The sequence below is a fragment of the Eurosta solidaginis genome, chromosome 3, assembly GCF_040869045.1.
Source record: "Eurosta solidaginis isolate ZX-2024a chromosome 3, ASM4086904v1, whole genome shotgun sequence".
NCBI classification, from domain to species: Eukaryota; Metazoa; Arthropoda; class Insecta; order Diptera; family Tephritidae; genus Eurosta; species Eurosta solidaginis.
Window position 1 is genome coordinate 289,103,377 of NC_090321.1, and position 23,414 is coordinate 289,126,790.

A 23,414-nucleotide genomic window follows, 5' to 3' on the forward strand; every position below is an offset into this window, starting at 1 on the left:
ATTACCTTCTTTAAAAGTGGGCGGTGCCACGCCCATTGTCCAAAATTTGACTAATTTTCTATTCTGCATCATAAGTTCAACTCATCTACCACGTTTCGTCGCTTTATCTGTCTTTTGTAATGAATTATCGCACTTTTTCGGTTTTTCGAAATTTTCGATATCAAAAAAGTGGGCGTGGTTATAGTCCGATATCGTTCATTTTAAATAGCGATCTGAGATGAGTGCTCGGGAACCTACATACCAAATTTCATCAAGATACCTCAAAATTTACTCAAGTTATCGTGTTAACGGACGGACGGACATGGCTCAATCAAATTTTTTTTCGATCTTGATTATTTTTATATATGGAAGTCTATATCTATCTCGATTCCTTTATATATGTACAACCATCCGTTATCCAATCAAACTTAATATACTCTGTGAGCTCTGCTCAACTGAGTATAAAAAAGCTATTTAGAGCATTAGCCATATCATATTCATTTTCCAGGCATTCACCGTTAATTACACTTTTAGTGATATGTTTTCTAACACCATTAAGCTCGACGAGGTCTTTTAGACACTTCCACATACGTTCCATATCGCCATTGTTATTATTTACTCTATCTTCCATGCATTTCTTTTTTTTGTAAATTATGGTTCTTTTATATATTTTCTTATATTATCTATTCTGCGTCATAAGTTCAACTCATCTACCAAGTTTCGTCGCTTTATCTGTCTTTTGTAATGAATTATCGCACTTTTTCGGTTTTTCGAAATTTTCGATATCGAAAAAGTGGGCGTGGTTATAGTCCGATATCGTTCATTTTAAATAGCGATCTGAGATGAGTGCTCGGGAACCTACATACCAAATTTCATCAAGATACCTCAAAATTTACTCAAGTTATCGTGTTAACGGACGGACGGACGGACGGACATGGCTCAATCAAATTTTTTTTCGATCCTGATTATTTTTATATATGGAAGTCTATATCTATCTCGATTCCTTTATATATGTACAACCAACCGTTATCCAATCAAACTTAATATACTCTGTGAGCTCTGCTCAACTGAGTATAAAAAAGTTATTTAGAGCATTAGCCATATCATATTCATTTTCCAGGCATTCACCGTTAATTACACTTTTAGTGATATGTTTTTTAACATCATTAAGCTCGACGAGGTCTTTTAGACACTTCCACATACGTTCCATATCGCCATTGTTATTATTTACTCTATCTTCCATGCATTTCTTTTTTTTGTAAATTATGGTTCTTTTATATATTTTCTTAATGACGTTATATTCGTCCCAAAATCCAGTATTTCGAGCAGTTTTATAAGATTTTATTTTTCTTGCAGGTTTGTTAATTCTCGGTCGTACCACTTATTTCTTATCTGTATTTGGGTCCTCTTTATATAGGTCAGTGCTTGCATAGCCTCAGTTAAAACTTCGTTCAGGGCTTTAGTTTTAGTTTCTACTCCGGAAATTGACATAAATCTGAAACCGCATGTTCGTAGCAAAGTTAAAATATTTTCAGCACTATAGTATTCCCAACATGTAACAGTAGCATACCTTATCATTTTGCAAAGTTTTGTTGTTGGCACTTCGAAGTGGATTGTCTCATGGTCAGAAATGCGATGTTCACCTATATTCACTGCTTTAACTTTATCACTGTTACTGAATAGCAAATCAATTCTTGTAGACGAGTACTCTGTTATCCTCGTGTCGAAGTTTATCCTTTGTATCATTGCCATTTGTGCAAATAAACTTGTTAGCTTGTTTTAGTATGTTGACGATACATTTACATTGATATTAAAATCACCAATTATTAAACTATTATCCGCCTCCTTGAGATGTTCAGTGATGATTTTATTTAGATAAGTAATAAAGGTGGAGTCACTGCTACTTGATGAGTGATTTAGTACACCGATTTTCCATTTTAACGCGCATTTGTTTATTTTTACAATAATGCCCCACACGTTCATGTTGATAGCTTTATTACAAACTGTGCTAAATTGTATATTTTCATACACATATGTACATGACAACACCGCCAGTATGCCTACTTTGAGAGTCACAACGAATGCATTTGTAGCTCGGAATACTAAGTTCAGAATCCAAGATATGTTATGTTGTACACGTTTCCGTACATAACACAATACTTGGTCTTCTTATTTCAATAAGACGTTCCAGCTCGATTTTATTTGCTATACTTTACTAATATTAAGATAAATGCATTCCAAGTTGTATATATTACTATCTCGATGTAAATAATATTTTGACTTTTGCGCTGCAGTAAGGATTTTCTTTGGTTGCTAATAAACAACTTTCCTTTTCCTTGCATCTAGCTTTTGTTGGGATACGGGACAAGTTCTATCCAGAGTATCATGGTTTTCGTCAAGTCCTAGATTCAGCTCCTTGTTTGCTCTTATGCAGTTAATGCACCCAAGCATTTTGTGCATACTTCCTTTTCCTTGCAGTCCGCCGCTTTGTGATTGAAGCCTTTGCATTTAAAACAACACAATACCAACACAATACCTGCACTGCGATTGTAATTCCGATCTTGAAAAAAGGGGATAAAAGAGATGTTAATAATTACAGACCTATTTCACTACTCTCGGCCATATCTAAAGTTTTTGAAAAGGCTGTTAAAACCAGAATTGTAAATTTTCTAAATAAAGCGAGCTTTTTTAGCTCCATGCAGTTTGGCTTTCGTTCTGACCTTTCAACAGAAGACGCTTTGCTAGATTTTTGCACCAACGTCTACAAAGCTCTGGATGAAAAAAGTTGTGCTGGTCTCTTTGTGGACATAACAAAAGCTTTTGATATGGTCGATAGGGGTGTACTATTGGATAAACTATATAGTGCAGGATTCCGCGGTGTTATGCATAAGTGGCTTAAATCGTATATATCGGGAAGAACACAAAAAGTTAAAGTAGAATGTAGCTACAGTAGCTTATAGCTTGTTAATCTGGGCGTTCCCCAAGGCTCAGTTCTTGGTCCAATATTGTTCTTGGTCTATATTAATTCAATATTTAAGCTTCCATTGAGAGGCAAGGCCACTGCCTTTGCAGACGATCTTGCAATTGCGTACAGTACACCGAATTACTTTGAATTAATATGTGACATTAACCATGATATACATTTGTTACGAACCTGGTTCGCTTCACACAAACTGATTGTAAGTAGTAAAACTAGACTTATGTATTTCAGTCATGTTCTCAAAGAACAACCAAGTTATGATGTCATATTTCACTCCGCAGTGTGCTCTCGCTTTAACATGCACCAAATAGCGTGCACTCAAAGTGACGCGATGAGATCTTTTGATTGTAATAGAAACTGTAGTGAGAGCTGCTTCAGGGTTGAAGTTGTTGAGAATTTCAAGTACCTAGGAATTATAATAGACAACCGCTGAGTTGGTCTGAGCACATTAATGCTCTAAAAAAATACTTTCTATATACCACTCGTCACTTTTATCGTCTGAAAAAGTTATGTTCAATATCCACTTTAAAAACAGTTTACTACGGAATATTTCAATCTAAACTGCAATATGGTATCACATGCTGGGGCGGCGCTTCGGCTAATAAGCTGTCAGCAGTGGTAACAATTCAAAAGGGGGTTATAAGGCGAATCTGTAGTGCAAACTATAGGTCACACTCTATGCCATATTTTAGGAAACTAGATATATTTCCGTGTCGACATGTCTATCTTTACAAAGTTTTAAAAACATTCTTTATACGGTGTGGCTGCCTGGAAAGCTTTCCTTCGGAAGTCTACAACTTACGAAGAAATCTACTTCCGATGGTACAAATTCCGCATACTAGGACGTCGCACTTTAGAAGTTTTTACACATACACGTCGTGCAAATTTTTCAACTCCCTTCCTGCCACTGTACAGGTAATAAGAAATGTCAACTTATTTAAAAAAGAAGTTAAGCTGTATCTTTTTGGTTATAATCACTTTGAATTAGAAACGATGCTGAGGATGACCCTATAAGCCGTACATACCTTAGGAAGCTGCAAATATTTAGTATTGACTCTCTTTCATATCTTTGATGATTTAATTTAATGTATAACTTAAACTCTTTATGAAATTTTTATTTTTGTACACCCCACACAAAACAATATACCAAAGCTAGGACTGGCATTTAGAACTATGTTAAACTTTAATATAAAAAATGCCATATACTTTTCCTATGCTGCATAGTAATTTGAAATTATTTAATGTAATATTGTAATCTTAGGTTAATAAGTATGCATCTGGAAAATGTTTAATAAAATACTATACAATACAATACAATACTTCATCATATTTCTAGTAATGACCTCGAGATTACTAATATGCATGCCGAATTTTTTAAATCTAATTATTTGACTATCCCTGACTCCTCTCTGGCGGATTATCAATATATGTTACATTCGCTTAACTCAGTAGTAATCCCATATATTCCTACAGATGATGTATTAAGGCAACTGGAAAGTCTGAAAATTTCCTACTCCAGTGGACTTGATGAAATACCATCTGTAGTGTTAAGAACTTGCGCTAAATTGCTTTGTCAACCCCTAACCTGCTTATTTAATGCCTCTTTGAGGCAAGGGATATTCCCTAAGAAGTGGAAGGAGTCATTTATAACACCACTTTATAAAAGTGGGAGTAGATCTTGTGTCACAAACTATAGAGGAATAGCCAAACTTTGTGCTATTCCAAAACTATTTGAATCAATTGTCACAAAGCAACTGGTTTTTACAGTATCTTCAGCACTGAACCTGTCACAACATAGCTTTTGCAAGGGTAAGTCTACTGTGTCCAACTTGCTCGAGTTCACAACCCTTGTATCCAACAACTTGAGGACGAACTACGAAGTGGATGTCATTTACACTGATTTCAGTAAGGCGTTTGATAAAGTTTCCCATTCCTTACTCCTACTAAAACTCGATCCGTTCGGTTTTCCATCCCTGATTCTCTCTTGGGTTTCTTCTAATTGGAAGGAAGAAAGCAAACCGTTGTGTTTAACAATTGCTTGTCTGAATTCATCAATGTATCTTCTGGAGTTCCCCAGGGCAGCCACCTGGTCCAGTGTTGTTCCTGCTCTTCATTAATGACCTCCCAAATGTTTCGAATTGCAAGCCGCTGATGTAAGCTGATGATGTCAAACTGGTTATGCGCCCATTTGCTCACCTGAAGATAGGACACTTCTTCAATCGGATCTGAATAACCTAGTTGAATGGTGTGATGTGAACCTCATGTCACTAAACTTACCGAAGTGCAAGTGTATGTGTTTTACGAGGAAATCTTTTAAATCCCATCTGTACTTGATAGGCGGGTATATCATTAAGCAAGTCACAAACTTTACTGATCTTGGCGTTATAATGGACACTAACCTGGACTTCAAATTACATATCGAATCGTGTGTGAATAGGGTTGGAGGGACTTTGGCTTTCGTAAAAAGGTGGCCAAAGGAATTCAATGACCCCTATGTCACTAAAACTTTTTTTTTTATCGTTAGTAAGACCTATATTGGAATATGCTTCCATTATCTGTGTTAGGTCCGTAGGTAAAGACCTTCAATTTTAATATATTTTAATTACGTTTATTTACAAGAACGAAATATACATTAATAAATCGAATTAAAATATTACAAATTTATATTTTATTAAACTCAAATAGACTACGTGCGCCGGCAGAGACAAGTGGACTGGGTTACTCGCCAAAGGTGTTTGTTTATAATGACAATCACTCGCTACAGTTTATGGGTGTTGCCACAGTGCATATAATGTGCCAATACCCAACATTCCCTTCTGTTAGAGAAAACGTTGTGGTCGTCTACGCATTCTTTAAGATCTTCGAAGCGCTGGACGTTGTTCATCTTCTACCTGAGGTCCAGCGATATGTTGTTGCTGGGGCGAAGCAACATTGTGCAAAGGCTCAATGTCTTCACTAACTTCTGGATCTTGTGCTTCAGTGAATCGTTTTCGAAGTTGATTTAGTTGCGAGCGAATTAAATCCTTACGTCGTGATGTTTGCAGTAGGACATTGTAAACTACCTTGCCAACTCTTTCTATTACTTCGCCTGGTGACCAGTATTGCTTGTTACTGCGATACGTCTTTACAAATACTTTGTCGCCTTTTTCGAATATTCGTGGTAACGCGCCATGTTTTCTGTTATATGCGCTTTCCATGATGGTGTTTTTATTTCGTGACAATTGTTTATGATTTTTGAGGAGATCGAGGGGTGTCAATAACTTTCTTCCAATAAAATGTTCTGCGGGCGACTTCCCGTCAGGTGTTGTTGTTGTTGTTGTTGTAGCAATGTTTCGCCCCACCCAATAGCTGCGACCGATCACAAATTGTCATCAATATGCTCTAACGGGAGTCCAAGGAAACTTGCTGTTTCGACAGGGGTGGACCATAATGAAAGGGGTGTTAGAGGCGTTGGTTCCACGTTACAGCTAAAGAGATGGTTGGTGTCATGTGGGGACACATTGCAAGCGGGGCATACATTTTGTATGTCGGGGTTGATTCTGGATATGTAAGAGTTTAACCTGTTACAGTATCCAGAACGAAGTTGAGCCAGAGTGACTCGCGTTTCCCTGGGGAGTATGCGTTCCTCTTCCGCAAGTTTTGGGTACTGTTCCCCGAGTACTGGATTCACCGGGCAATTCCCGGCATAAAGGTCCGACGCCTGTTTGTGGAGTTCACCAAGGACCTGCTTGTGTTTTTTTGCTTCATACGGCTGAGTTCTCAGGTGCCGTATTTCCTCAAAATGCTTACGGAGATGACTCCTTAAGTCCCTAGGCGGTGCTGGCTCATCAATCAGATGTCTGTTGGGATGCCCAGGTTTCTGGGTATTCAACAGGAACTATTTGGTTAGCATCTCATTTCTCTCCCTGATGGGGAGTATTCTCGCCTCATTATGAATATGGTTTTCTGTGGACATAAGAAGACAGCCCGTGGCGGTTCTGAGCGCAGTGGGTAGTTTTTAGGCTTGGCGACCATATAGAGGACGCGTAGCACGCAAACGGCTGGCCAATTGCTTTGTATGTGGTAATGAGCGTTTCTTTGTCTTTTCCCCAAGTACTGCCAGCAAGGGATTTGAGGATTTTATCACGGCACTGGATTTTCGGAACAATTGCGGCTACGTGCTCACCAAAATGTAGATCCTGATCAAATGTCACACCCAAGATTTTGGCGTGTAGAACAGTCTGTAGCGTAGTGCCATCGACGTGGATGTTCAAAATGGTCGACATTTGGGACGTCCAAGTTGTAAATAGGGTCGCGGATGATTTAGTCGGTGATAATGCCAGGTTTCGAGTGGCGAAAAAACTGGAGAGATCAGGGAGGTAGCCTTTTATTCTGTTGCAAAAGCTCATCGATCTTTGGGCCCGGGCCTGTGGCCATTATTGTGCAGTCATTGGCGTAAGAAACGATAGTAACTCCTGGTGGCGAAGGTAGTTTTGATATGTAAAAATTAAACAAAAGTGGGGATAGGACACCACCCTGAGGCACCCCTTGTTTAATTCTTCTTACCTTTGATATTTCGTTTCTGAATTGCACCGATGCCTGCCCACCACTCAGATAATTTGCGGTCCACCTTTTAAGACATGGGGGAAGGGTAGACCCTTCCAAGTCTTGCAGTAACGTGCCATGGTTGACCGTATCAAAAGCTTTTGATAGAACTAGCGCTACGAGTACTTTTCTATGGTGGGGCTTCTGATTTAAACCACAATTTATCTGGGTGCTAATGGAATTTAGCGCGGTGGTGGTGCTATGGAGTTTTCTAAAGCCATGCTGATGACAGGCTAGCTGCAAATTTGCTTTGAAGTGGGGGAGCAAAGCGTCAAGCGTCTTCGCTACTGGCGATAGCAGAGATATCCGGCGATATGACTCTCCTATGTTAGCTAGTTTCTCAGGCTTTAGTAGCGGGACCACCTTGGCCATTTTCCATTTTTCGGGTATGAGAAAGGTGGAAAGAGACAGGTTGAAGACATGTGCTAAATATTTGAAACCCTCTTTCCCAAGGCTTTTAAGCATCGGCATGGCTATGCCGTCTGGCCCACTGCTTTGGACGGTTTAGCATGACCGATGGCATCCTCAACCTCTTTGGCGGTGATGGTAATTGGTGATGCGCTGAACTTATGTTTACGTGCGTGTCTGTTGGCCCTCCGTCTATTTTTGTCGACCGTAGAATGAATTATGTATTGTCGGCAGAAAGCGCTCGCGCAATTTTTCGCATCCAGCAGCACTTTGTCGCCGAAGGCGATGGAAACTTTGTCATTGTGTCTAGACGGATTCGATAGGGACTTTACAGTGGACCAAAGTTTACCTACACCGGCAGAGAGGTTACAACCGCTTAGGTGCTCCTCCCATTTCGCCCGCTTGTGTTCATCCACAAGCAATCTGATGCGTTGGTTTATATCCCTTATTTGGGGGTCGCCGGGATCGAGCTGTCTTATAAGGTCATGTTCTCTCGCTAAACTTGCAGCCTCTGCCGGGAAGTGGGGCCAAATTTCGGGAATGAAACGAGCCGAGGCGGATTCAATGACCTTGCGTAAAGCACGCTCCCTTTGGCGGGCACCAGTTGGGATAGGGAAGGCAGCAAAGTGGTTGTCTGTAAAGGATTTGTAGTCGTCCCACTTTCCTTTTTTAAAGTTAATGAAAGTGCGTTTTTCTGCGACGATGAAGTCGGCGGGACGCTCGAGCGAAATAAGTATAGGCAGGTGGTCGGATGCCAATGTTACCATCGGCTGCCAGTTAACGCAGTTTACGAGTTCTGCGCTCACGATTGAAATATCCGGCGAACTGTGACAGCTTCCTACCATACGTGTGGGGGCGTCTCCGTTTATAGTGCAGACCGTCGTTTCTTCTGATCCGCTAACATCTCACCCCTACTGTCCACTCGCAAGTTTGAATGCCATAGATCGTGATGGGCATTGAAATCGCCTAAGATAGTGCGATTGTTTCCAGTGAGTACGCCACTGATATCAGGGCGGTATCCACTGGGGCAACAGGTGACAGGAGGGATGTAGATGTTGATGATTTCCAGATTTGCATCGCCCGACCGTACAGATAATCCTTGACGTTCCAAGATACTGTCCCTGCGGTCGATGTCTGGATCAAATATATGACATTGCACAGTGTGGTGTATGATAAATGGGAGGCCGTCTCCATTTTCGCTCTCGCGATCTTTTCTGTGGACATTATAACCAGAACAGGTCTGCAATGCAGATGTTGTTGTGAGTTTAGTCTCTTGAATCGCAGCAATGCGGATGTTGTGCCGCTTCATTAAGTCGACTATCTCCGTGATCTTCCCAGTTAATCCAATACAGTTTAACTGCAGAATTCTTAAGGGCATAGGGGGTGAGGTCGTCACTCTGGGAGTAAGTGACGTGTGACTACGCCTGGGTTGTGGAAGGCCAGAACGCGGTTGCTGTTGAGGCCCTGGGACTAGACGTCCTTGGGTAGGCATTGGGGTACCCGGTGTATTTGGGTATGCGGCCTGGCAACATGGCGCAATTAATCCCGTCGGGGGGTTGCCGTCGCGGAGACCAGAACATCTAGGAAAGTGGCACCGTCCATGGCAGGAGCTGCATTGGGCGGATGTCGCAAAAGTATATATTCTGTGCTGGCAAACGGTGCAAAAGGAGGTAGGGACTAAGAGTCTGTTTCCCTGACCTGCTGGAAAAGAGGGGGAAGAAGACGGGGCAGGGGCTGATGCTCGGCGTTGCTCCCGACTCTACTACGGAGATTGTAGGTATGAGTGGGAGCAGCCGTGTGAGTTGGTGGCGCCGTGGGGCGCGAGCAACAGCGGGTACTTGTTGTGGCTTGCTGAGCAGCGGGGCTGCTGGAAGGTAGCGGGGGGCGCTAAGGCGCAGACTACGGGACGTCATAGGACGTGAACAGGAAGGTGCCACAAAAGATTTATAGAAGTTACGTGGACGTCTGGTTTTGGGGTCTAGCCCAGAACAACCTGTCCGATGCAACCATCCATTACACGAGACACACTGACAAGAGTATGACCGTCCTAAAAAGATTCTTTTCCGGTAGATGCAGCAAAACCATTTCTCAGGACCAGGGTCAGAAGACGGACCCGGATTGGGTTCGATACCTTCCCGGAGCAAGAGAATATGGAGCAGTCCCGCTGCAAGGATCTGCTGGGAGGATGACAATTTGTGGGATGGACGCAACAAATTAAATGGGGTTACACTGAAATGGCAGTCCTTGGTCGGGAAAAATTCCGAGTCGCTCCGGTACATAGAACCGACGGCCTTGGGAAGTGTCCCGTCAGGTGTATTTCCATTTGGTGTATCGCGATATTGCGATAAAAATGTAAATAGGTTAAAGTTATCATCTGTGTTGTATTCATCGTACGCTTTGTTCAAAGCTGTCTTTATAGTGTCTAAGAAGCGTTCCGCTTGTCCATTCGATTGCGGATGATATGCTGGACTGAAGATTTGGCTAATACCTATCCCCTCACAATATTGTTTGAAAATAGCGCTGGTGAACTGTGTACCATTATCAGAAACTAATGTTTTTGGTTGTCCATATCGACTTATAAATTCGTGCAAGTGCTTAAGAATTTCTTTTGATGAAATTGTTGTTGATTGCGCCACTTCCGGCCATTTAGAGTATGCCTCTAATATGATGGAAAGTATTATTCCACGTACTGGTCCTGCAATGTCGACACGTACTCGCTCTAATGGTGCTTCGGCTATTGGCCATGAGCTTAGTGTTGCTTTTGTTGACGATTTTGATACGCCAGCACAGTTTTGACAATTTCTGACAAAATTTTCGATATGTTCATCAATTTTTGGCCAGTAAACGTACGAACGTGCAAGGGATTTCATACGTCTACTTCCTTGGTGTCCTTTATGCAGTTGTTTCAGGATACGTTGTTGAAATTTAAATGGGATTACGAGTCTGTCTAGGAACATGACGCAATCATTTATTTATTTATTTATTTAAGCCAATTAAAAAAGAATCTTATAGGCTAATTATAAAAGTGTAAAGTAGTTAACAATATTAATATAAATTACCTTACTTATAAAAAGTATTTAAAATACTCAGAAAGCCATCTTTCGAACAAGAAAAATCTATCCCACAAAATTTAGAAATTCTATTCAACTCAATTAAGGCTCTAGTAATTGGAGCATTCCGCGCATAAAGAGCCCTAAGAACACCAATATGAAAAAACTCAGAAGCACGAAGAGCTCTAGCCCGTATATTAATGAAAATCCTCTCCAAGAGCACAGGACAGTCAACAACCCACGTAACAAATCGAAAACGAACGACAGCGATAAAATTGTCCTCCTGTCCTGCAATGATTTTAAGTTAATCAATAAGCAACGAGCTTTATAAGTCGGGATAGGATCCGAGAAGCGCAGACTGCGTAATGCAAAGTGTACGAATACTTTTTGGATTCGTTCAATCCTTCAACATGGCAGGAATAATACGGAGACCAGATAAAACAAGCGTACTCAAGTTTGGATCGCACAAACGCGGAATATAAAAGCTTTAGCGTATACGGGTCACTGAAATTCAAGCTATGACGCCTAACAAAAGCTAGCATGGCATACGACTTAGCAATGCACACATTAATATGACTTGAAAACGACAACTTCGAGTCAAATATTACTCCCAAGTCCTTAATTTCACTAACACGCAACAGGGGCGAGTCTGATATTTGATACACGGTATCAATCAAGTTGACACGCTTCGAAAAAGTTATTTGAAAGCACTTTTTTAGGTTAAGTGATAACCGATTATTATTACACCAGTTACTAAGTTTATCCAAAGCTTCTTGCAACAATACCGCATCATGAAGGCTATGAATAGGCAAGTATATCTTAAGGCCATCTGCATACAGCAAGAATCTAACTTTAGAGAAGCAAGAGCGAATATCATTAATAAACATGACAAAAAACAGTGGACCCAGGATACTACCTTGTGTAACACCGGAGGAAGCAACGAATGGATGAGACCTAACACCATCAACTACAACCATGCAATGACGATTAAATAAGTAGGATTCAATCCAACTCAAAAATACTGAGTTAAAGCCCAAACAGGCTAACTTTTTTATCAAAATAACATGGGAGACCCGATCGAATGCCTTGGAAAAGTCAGTATACACAGCGTCAACCTGATATCCTGCCTGAAAAGCTGCGAGGCAGTCATCCGAGAAAATAGTCAAATTAGACACAGTTGAACGTCCTGGAAAAAATCCATGCTGCTCTGGACACACAAAATTCTTAACACAGAAACGTAATTTATCTTGGATGATATATTCAAAGAGCTTCGCAATGGTGGAAAGTTTTGAAATAGGCCTATAATTAGTAATATCATTTTTTTTGCCGCTCTTGAAAATAGGTGTAATGAATGCTAATTTCCCCGCATCAATAAAAGTACCTGTAGATAACGAATTATTAAAAATTAACAACAGTGGATAGACTAGGGAATCACATTGTTTAAACAAAATTCCAGACAACCCATCGATATCGGTACTCGACGTCTTAAGCCGAATAAGCCCATTAAGAACATCTTCCTTAGACAGTACTACATTACCGAAGTCAATAGAAGCCTGAATATTAAAAGTAATATTATCCTGATTGACAGAATCAGAAGTGAAATTGTTCATAAAGTATTCAGCAAAAAGATTTGCAGCGTCCTCCGGAGTATCGACAGCTTTTTCAGCAAGAAAAAGAGAGGACGGAATATTCGAAACTGATTTCTTCAAGTTGACAAAGTTCCAAAATGATCTTGGGTTAGATTTAATGTTTTCTTCAAAATTTAAAATATAATTTCTGTGTAAGAATTTATCCAGACACGCGAATTTCTTATCATACTCTTTATACAAGTCGAAAAACGTTGAATTTTGAGTTCTTTTAAATTTACGGAAAAATTTATTTTTCAAATTTTTTAATAGGAGAAATACATTCAAAAAGTGAAAAATTTAGATTATTAGATAAAAATATCAAATCCAAAGTACGACCTAGTCTATTAGAAAAACGATTAATTCATTTAATATCAATACTTAAAAAACTATCTATTAAATATATTTCACTGGAGCCAATGACCTCACATGCTATTAAAGCCGAGTTTGATAGAGTCTGTGACCATTTAACATTACCCAGATTAAAATCACCCAGCACGCAGAGATGATCACTGTAGGGATTTACTACACGTTGTTATGAAATACTTGTTATTGCTAAAACTTTAATTTTTCTTTAAAAATCGAGTTTCAAGTTTTTATATTTCATGTTATTTTTTGATGTGAAAATTTTTATATTGCTTTTGAATTAAATATTGAACAAATATAATTGAACTAGTTAGATTTATTTAATATCTGTACATGATCTTCCTGATTAATATCTGTACGTGATTGTTAAATTTGGCGACCCTACCAGGAGCCTTTGGGTGATGTGGGATATAGAAAATCTTTGTTCACAAGCAACATAAGCATACTGGAGCTTTCCGTACTTAAGGAATATTTTCAAGAATTTTCAACTACAAGCAACACTAAGCAGTGAAAGAACCTAAACAAGCAACAAATCGAAAACGACTGGAGAGATATACCAATTAGCCATAACACACTAACACACCACTAGCTTCTGGCACAAAAAGAACGTTAAATAAATATACCAACTGGATGACGTCCCAAATTGATATCAAGAAACACTTCAATGTCACTACAAAAACGTTACCATCAATGTGCAACCAATGAAAATAAAACCAACTACATCATCCACTAACGTTTATATTGCACATCAAGCTGTTGAGAGATATTTATGCAGCCATTCAGCTGCAACGTTTCAACATATCCACACCAACTACTAAACGTGTAACAATTAAAATTCACGAAGGATAAGTAGATATATTGACTATATAATTAAAATTTTTTTTATAGGATTATTGTTAATTTTTTTTTTTTTGTGAACCTTTTTCAAAATGTTTCATTCTCCGCGTGAAACGGGCGCGGGAGATAGACAAAACAGGTCTCTTATAGATATAGAGGATCCATGTGAGTTCTCGTGAGAAAATATACGCAATCCTTACGATAGGAATGAAATTTGTGCCACTTCGGTAAAATTACCGCAATTTTGGTCGAACTGTCCAGAAGGATGGTTCGTACATGCTGAGACGCAATTTGCTACAAAAGGTATAACTAGAGATTTGACTAAATACGAGTTTGTAATAACTGCCTTGCCACAAGACATTATTGCAAATGTATTAGATGTTATTCAAAATCCACCTGAAAGTGGAAAATATGACAATTTAAAGAAAACTCTTATTGATAGGCACTCCTTAAGCGAACAGAGAAGATTGGATAAAATTTTATCAGATACTGAGATAGGTGATCGGAAACCTTCTGAATATTATAGGACCCTTGACCAACTAGCAGGTAATACTATCGATTCAAATTTCCTTAAAAATCTTTGGTTACGTAAACTTCCAAAAAATCTTTATGTTGCATTGACTAGTGCTAATTTAAATAATATTAATGAACTTTTGCAACTGCCAGATAAAATTTGGGAGATAACCAGTGGTAATGAAATTTGTGCAGTTAGAAATAGAGTTGTTACATCTTCGATTAATATTGATGAATTGGGAAAAATTGTAGAGAATTTAGCGAAGGCCACAACAAAAATATGTGAAAGTTTTAATCATTTACAATTAGATATTAACGAGATTAAAACACAAATTAATGACAGACAGTCACGTCTAAAACGGCGGAATTTTAGTTTTCGCAGGAATTCTCAGTCGCGAGGTAGATCAAAGTCTCAAAACTGGTTATGTAAGTATCATTACCGTTTCGGCAGTAAAGCTCGTAAATGTGAAGAACCGTGTGCTTTCCAGAAAAATGGTCCTAGTCAAACAAACTAGACAGCGCTGTTGTTGCAGCGACTAACAACAGCATTTTGAATTTTTCAACACGTCGCTTGTTTGTATTAGATAAAGAAAGCAAGCTAAAATTCTTAATAGATAGAGGTGCTGAGATTTCAGTTCTTCCTTCATCTAAATTCAAAATTTACAAAAAATCTTTAGATATTATTTTAACGGCTGCTAATGGCAGCATGATTTCGGCTTATGGAAAAAAATTATTAAAACTTAATTTGGGACTCCGTCGAGAATTTCCATTTGTATTATTGCAGATATTTCAAAACCGATCATAGGTGCAGATTTTTTAGAAAAATATGGACTTTTAATAGAAGTAAAGAATAAGAAATTAATAGATCCTCTAACTAGTTTATCTGTAGATGCTATATCCGGGTTTTGCAATATTTCATTGCCTAAATTATTTTCAGTTGAAAATCAATATACAAAACTTTTAAAAAATTTTCCTTCTTTAACTTCTGAGCCAGATTATAATAAAAAGGTTAATCATTCGACAGTTCATCATATTATAACGAATGGAATATTACCTTTTTGTAGGCCAAGACGTTTAGATCCTGTTAAATTGATAGTATATGGGGAAAATCTAAGAATTCCTTCGCAAATGGTAGTTCGATCTGAAAATAACTTTGACTCATCTGATGTTCTGTTAAAATTAAAACAAAATTTTAAGAATTGTGCATCAAACATATCTCATCATAAAAATTCACTAGTTTATGTTCCAAAAGATTTAAATGATTGCAAGTTTGTATTAGTTAGAGTTGATAGAAAGAGAACCGGTTTACAGGAGCCATACGAAGGACAATTTGAGGTAATAGAGAAAACACCAAAGTGGTTCAAAATTAATTATTATAATAAATTCATGAATATTTCTATAGACAGAATTAAACCTGCATATTTGGATGCGAGTAAATATAGTTGTCTGGATAAAACAAAAAGAGTTACATTTAATTTGTTAAATATGGAACAATTTGGAAGAGGGGAGTAGTGTAGGGATTTACTACACGTTGTTATGAAATACTTGTTATTGTTAAAACTTTAATTTTTCTTTAAAAATCGAGCTTCAAGTTTTTATATTTCATGTTATTTTTTGATGTGAAAATTTTTATATTGCTTTTGAATTAAATATTGAACAAATATAATTGAACTAGTTAGATTTATTTAATATCTGTACATGATCTTCCTGATTAATATCTGTACGTGATTGTTAAAATCACCACCAACTTTGACGTAATATTATCGACATGTGCAGTGTATAAGTCGTGGCTACTATTGGGCGGTATATATGAAGCGCAAACAAAAACAGGGTCTGATGAGCCTCGAATGCATACACATAGCTGGTCAAGTAGCGCAATATTATTTTCCAGTATGATTTCAGAAGCATGATGTTTGGAATGTACCGCAATGAGAACTCCACTCCATCACCTCGTGCACAACCAGTAAGGTTTGAATTTCTATCTTTGCGAAAAACATTGTATAACATAGGATCAAAATATTCCTCGCTGAAAAAGTTTTCATTTAGGCACGTCTCAATGAAGACGAAAACATCATATTCTTCATGGGAGCTAAATAGCCGCACCAGCTGGGGTTTTGTTCTAACACCAGCCATATTCTGCATATATAATTTTAGGTGATTATTTCCTCCATCTAACCCAACCGATTGCCGTCGGACATCGGTTGGATTTCGTCGTTTTTTGGCTTGAATTTAAACGGGCGCACAACAATCGGGCCGCAACAGCATCGCATATGAGTTGGCATTAACGCCTAACTTGAAATTAAGGTGTCTCAAAGAGCTCGGATCCACACCTTTCTTGCTAAGACTACTGCAAATAATGGAGTTTTTTTCGATAACAGTATATATAGCAATATATTTTTTTACCTAGTCAGCTGTTGCTGAAATAGAAAAGGGAGATATATGGAGCCATTTTCTTCTGACAACAGCTCGTAACTTATTACTGAAGCTGGACCCAATAACTAAGGGTTAATTAATTTTCGAGCGTTTGCATTTTTTGGGGGGCTAACGTTGATATTTGCCCTGGGATCAGCATTGTTACCAGAATTTTGCAACAGATTTGAATTTAAATCGCTTTGGGAAGAATGTGCTGTACTAGAACCAGAGGACTTATTTTTGCTTTTATTAGACCTCTTTTTTTGCGCACAGTGTTCCAATCACTTTGGTTATCAGCAACTGCAGATGGTTCATCTAAATTAGTTGCACTTATATGGGTTGGAAACACTGGCGCCGCAGTCGGAGTACCAGTAGCGGGAGCAGCAACATGAGGGGACGGCAGCATTGTTTTTTGGCGAGTAGAAGCAGAAGAAGAGGTATAAGAAGAGGAAGTATTATTAACTACACTAGTTGACAAAGCAGCAACGAAGGTGTATGGCATAGTTGTTGTTGGAACAGAAGCTGTCTCAGCTGCAGAATAAGAAGTATTGACTGCACTGAGTACGCCATTACCCTCAGACACAATTATTTCCTTTCCACTCTCTTTCTCTTTGGCCAAAGGGACCCTAACAATACCACGCACTTCACTGAATTCAGATAGCAAATGCGACACAATCGATTTATTTTCAGCAAGCATAGAGCGCAATTCAATGATTTCAGTTTGAAGAGTCTCAACTTTATTGCAAAGAAATTCATTATCTTCTCTCACAGCTTTAACCACACACAGAATATTAGAATTAAGAGCTTTAACTTCAGCGAGCTCATCGATCAACAACGCAAGAGATTGCTTGTCAATGTTTTGGTTGCATTGGCGCTCATTACTTGTTGTATTATTTTTAAGCGGAGATCGAAGAGAACAACGGCGCACAGCTTTACACTCATCGCACAGGAATGGGGTATTTGAACTCAACAGGTACGCTAAGTCAGACTGTTGCATACCAACACAATGTAGGTGGGAAAGCTCATTACAATTAGAGCACTGCACTTTGGCCTGAGTGCGTTCCACTTTCGTCCCTCAACGGAAAGTCATATTTAATCAAATAAATAGACAAATCATGCACAAATTTATGCTGCTTAATGATTCTTTACTATTGTAAAATATTTGTAGCTCAATTGGCATGTCTTTTACTAAAGTAGGCGAGCCTTGTTGTACGTATTCGTTGACTTTTTTTAACGTTTTGTCGGATTTTGTTTCAGCTCGAATCATGCTAAAAGTTACTGGAAGTGTTTTGATGTTTTCTTGTAATACCGTTGAAATTTCGTTTTCGACCGATAATTGCGCCATTACAAATTCTTCGTCGTCCTTCTTTTGTATGCTTATGAGGCGTGAAAGTACGTCCACATTTCCAAATTCTGTTGTTTTTACATACTGAATGTTGAAATCGTAACTCATCAAAACCAATGCCCATCGTTGTAAACGATTTGCTGTATGCGTTGGAACTCCCTTTTTTGAACCGAAAATTGTAAGTAGCGGTTTGTGATCTGTTAAAAGCGTGAATTTGCGACCATAGATCTTTCTATGAAATTTTGTACAAGCGTAGACTAACGCTAAGGCTCCTTTTTCGATCTGGCTATATTTTTGTTTGGTCGGCGTGAGCATACGTGAGATGTGATAACCTACTTTGTTTACTCCGTTTGCCATTTTATGTAAAATTTGCGCACCTATTCCGATTGTAGATGCATCAGCTGCTACAACTATTGGCAATGCAGGGTCGTAATGAGTAAGCAATAAATTTGACTGTAGAATTGTTTTGAACTCGACAAAAGCTTTTTGACAATTGCTGTTCCAATTGCATTTAACGTCATTTTTGAGGAGCTCATCAAATGGATGGCGTAGTTGACTCATACGAGGGATGAATTTCCCGTAATAGTTTACTGCTCCTAAAAATGACCGTAGCTCCGAAACATTTTTAGGTTGTGGCATGTTCCGAATATCTTCAATTCAAATTTTTCCACCTCGAACTATAGATATGCGTCAGGGAGATCAATTTTACTGAAAAATTTGCATTGTGACATTTTTGCAAAAATTTCATCGGCGTGTGGTAACGGATATAGATTTGGCTCCATGCAATCGTTCAAACCTGTGGAATAATCTGCATAAATGCGAATTTCTTTATTAGGTTTACGTACCACAACTATCGGTGCTGCCCATTCTGAGTGTGTTATTGGCATGATGCCAGCTTCTTGCAACCGGTTTAACTCTTGTTCTACCGCTGATAGTGCAGCATACGGAACTGGACGTTTTGGCTTGAATACTGCGGTTGAGTTTTCTCTAACTTCCAACTTTACCTTGAATTTTGTGCAATGACCCGTAGATTTATGTAGTACCATTGGAAACTGCTTACTAATGGCTATGAAAAGTTCGTCTTTATTACTTTTACAAGCTTCATGCGTATTTGATGCTGCTGTGACTGTGTTACAGACTGATTGTATGGGCCTGTCCCAATAACCAAATTTGTTGATCAAGTCGATTCCGAACACCTTTAAGTTTTAAAGGTTAGATACGAAAATATTACTTGTGTGTGAGACGTCTTTGTGTTGTATCGCTGACGTAAATTCGCCTATGATGGGAATCTGTTGTTTCAATGCACACGATGCAATACGGCTGGATTTTTGTAGTTTGGGCCTGCCAAGCTTTTCCCAATTTGCTCTCGATATTATTGTGATATCGGCTGCTGTGTCAAATTGTAATTTCAGTTTACTTGACATTATTTTAACTGTAATATATTTTCGTTGGGGCATATATGATTGTGTATGCAATTTACGCTCGCTGTCGCTGCTATTACTTTAGTACTGGCACGAGAATTTTTCTTTTGTGTGTGTGAACGAGAAGTACCTGAATCCCGAATTTTTGATCCACGATGGGTATTTCTGTTTAGTTGCGAGTTGCAGCATATACAGTACCCATCTTTGTGGCCAATTTTGCCACAATCTTTGCACCTGTGTTTTGCGTAGTTGCAATTTTTGACGAAATGCAACTCTCCGCACTGCCAGTTTTGAGTGTTGCTGATTTGCATTGCGCGGATATGTTGTTGTTTTTGACCTGTTTTCAGTCTGGTTCTTTTTGTACGATGACACTGCGTTTACTGTGCTAGCATTGTTGTTCTCGACTAGTTGTACGTCTTTTTTCAGCTCTTGAAAACGCTGAGCTTCTTTTACAAGCTGCTCGAGAGAAATAGCAGGATTGGAATCTATTATAGGAAGTAACTTACTGCGTATGTCCGTTTTTGTAGGTGATCGTAGCCCGATTATAAATATGAGGCTTTTCAATTCTGCGTTGCTGATTTTCCCGTGTATAAAGTTTTCAGGTAGCTTGTTACGCGACTGGAGTACGTCACAAAATCTTCGCTGTCGTCCATCGTGTTCTGTAAACACTTGTAGCGCATGCTAAACAGTGATTCTTGCCTGTCAAATAATGATGTAAGTTGCTTTACCGTGTCACTAAAGCTTAGCTCTTTCGGTTTTCTGGGTAAGATAAAATCTGCATAGCGTTCGTATACGGGTAGACTCAGTTTACGTAGGAGTATACTCGTCTTTTGAGCGTCCGATAACGATTGCGCATTCGTGGTGAATTATTCCTCGTAGCGGCTATACCAACTTGTGAAAATTTGGTTCGAGTCTGGATCGTATCTAAACTCCTGAATGCTCTTTGCTATGACCTCCATAAAGGTTTCTTGTTGACCAGCTGGTGTGGACTGTTGCGAAGTCCTCGACAGATTTTCTTGAGCTTGGATGATTCTAGTTAACTTATCGATGCTTTCCTGTTGCCTTTTAGCTGCTTGTTGCTGCTGAACAAGAATTTTTGAGACCACTTGCTCAAGTGCCGTCATGATGACATGCGTTTTTAAATTTGCGTATGTCTTTAGATTTAGTTTAAGAACCGAAGATATATTGTACGCAACTGTTAATTTAGCGCGTTATAAAAACATATATATTGTGAAACGGTTTAGTTTATCATGTCACGCAAACACGAACATTTTTTTTCGCAGACAAAAAAAACGTAACTGTTGAGTTTTAGTCAAATGTGCATGTATATGCCGAACTGCAGTGAAAATATCTAACTGCACTGAAATTTGGCAACGTTGCACAATTTGCCTTTTACGTATGCATGTCTTCGATGGAGCGCTAGGGCTTCGCCTAATTTCTATGTTGTTTCGCGTGAAAACGTTAGTTCCTCGTCGCCACTGTTAAGCCCGTAGGTAAAGACCTTCAATTTTAATATATTTTAATTACGTTTATTTACAAGAACGAAATATACACTAATAAATCGAATTACAATATTACAAATTTATATTTTATTAAACTCAAATAGACTACGCGCGTCGGCAAAGACAAGTGGACTGGGTTACTCGCCAAAGGTGTTTGTTTATAATGACAATCACTCGCTACAGTTTATGGGTGTTGCCTCAGTGTATATAATGTGCCAATACCCAACAACCTTGAACCCCCGTTATCAGATTCACAACGAAAAGTTGGAATTTTTACAATTTTTGCTTTTTCCTTTAAATCATTTGCACTGGGATTCGTCAAGGAATCTACCGCCCTACTGCAGCCGGTTTACAGCCGCCTACACTGCAGAGCCGTAGGGAGATGCTTGGTGTTTTATTCATGGTAAAACTATTAAGAGTTATGATAAACAGTCCATTTCTGCTTGGCGAGGTTATTTTCAGTGTCCCTTTTAGGCCCTCTAGGTATTTCCAACCGCTTTATTTAATTACATGTAGATCGAATTTTCAAATGCATGAACATCTTCGTTGTCTGTGTCAAGATTTCAATAATCACTGCAATAATATTGATAATTGTGACCCACTTTACAGTATAAAAAAATATATACTCACTGCCTTGAACTCATAACTGTTTCAAAATTACCTTGAATAGTTCAAACGATCATTTTATATTGTTCAGTAAAGGATTGGAAGCGATTGCTTTCCAACCTTCCATCCAAAATGAAAAAAAGCACATGCAGATCGAATTTTGAAATACTCGAACCTCTTCGTTGTCTGTGTACTGATTTCAATAAGCACTGCGTAATAAAAAAATATCTACTGACTACTCTAAATACGCAATGATATGAGTGGGTGGGTTGGAATCACGTCCTTTTCAATCTCCCACTCTTATCACCAGCTCCAGTAACTTTTTGAGGGTGGCTCGGAATCACGTACTTTCCAACCTCCCACACATCGCAGCCCAACTTATTGCGTTATAAATATACATCAGCTGCTCGAAATCACGTCCATTCCGACAGCACTAATAATCAATTCCCGTTGCTCGGCATCGCAGTCCATCCCGAAAACTGATTTATTAATATATATATATATATATATATTTTATAATATAAACTTTGTTCACTTTGTATGCTCCTGTAATTTATCTGTAATCCGTAACTGTATTTAGTCTGATTAATTGTTAAATTTGTAGAATAATAAAAAAATAAAGGGTTGCAAATGAAGTTGATTAAAAAATTTGCCTAAAAAAGTTAAGGTTGCTGTTCTCACTCTCAACTTCATATAATATTGATGTATTCAAACATTATAATAAATAAATTGTTTATGGTATATAATTATTTCAAAAAACTGACAGTTGTTCTCCTAATAGGTGTGACCGATCACAAATTGTCATCAATATCCTCTAACGGGAGTCAAAGGAAAATTGCTGTTTCAACAGGGGTGGACCATAATGAAAGGGGTGATAGAGGCGTTGGTTCCACATTACCATTAAGGAGATGGTTGGTGTCATGTGGGGACACATTGCAAGCGGGGCATACATTTTGTATGTCGGGGTTGATTCTGGATAGGTAAGAGTATCCAGAACGAAGTTGAGCTAGAGTGACTCGCGTTTCCCTGGAGAGTATGCGTTCCTCTTCCGCAAGTTTTGGGAAATGTTCTTTGGGTACTGGATTCACCGGGCAATTCCTGGCATAAAGGTCCGACGCCTGTTTTTGGAGTTCACCGAGGACCTGCTTGTGTTTTTTTGCTTTATACAGCTGAGTTCTCAGGTGCCGTATTTCCTCATAATACTTACGGAGATGAGTCCCTAAAACCCTAGGCGGTGTTCGCTCATCAATCAGATGTCTGTTGGGATGCCCAGGTTTCTGGGTATTCAACAGGAACTGTTTGGTTAGCATCTCATTTCTCTACCTGATGGGGTATATTCTCGCCTCATTATGCAGATGGTGTTCTGGGGACATAAGAAGACAGCCCGTGGCGGTTCTGAGAGCAGTATTTTGGCAGGCCTGTACCTTCTTCCAGTGAGTAGTTTTTAGGCTTGGCGACCATATAGGGGACGCGTAGCATGCAATCGGCTGGCCAATTGCTTTATATGTGGTAATGAGCGTTTCTTTGTCTTTTCCCCAAGTACTGCCAGCAAGGGATTTGAGGATTTTATAACGGCTTTGGATTTTCGGTACAATTGCGGCTGCAGGCTCACCAACATATAGATCCTGATCAAACGTCACACCCAAGATTTTGGGGTGTAGGATAGTCGGTTGCGTAGTGCCATCGACGTGGATGTTCAAAATGGTCGACATTTGGGACGTCCATGTTGTAAATAAGGTCGCGGAGGATTTAGTCGGTGATAATGCCAGGTTTCGCGAGGTGAAAA

The 23,414-nt window shown here is 38.9% G+C and overlaps 1 protein-coding gene across 3 annotated transcripts in view; it reads right to left on the reverse strand.

The window, feature by feature from the left end:
• Window positions 1-2,220: 2,220 nt before the first annotated feature.
• Window positions 2,221-23,414, reverse strand: part of Rrp42 (exosome complex component Rrp42) — a 94,034-nt gene continuing 72,840 nt past the window's right edge. For 2 of the 3 annotated variants that reach the window (XM_067777038.1, XM_067777037.1), the window contains one exon: window positions 5,651-10,898. In XM_067777038.1, coding sequence (XP_067633139.1) covers window positions 9,532-10,898 — 1,367 coding nt within the window. In that variant the 3' untranslated portion in view covers window positions 5,651-9,531. Of the gene's footprint in view, window positions 2,540-5,650; window positions 10,899-23,414 lie in introns of those variants that run through there. The other variant, XM_067777041.1, reaches the window with a different exon arrangement.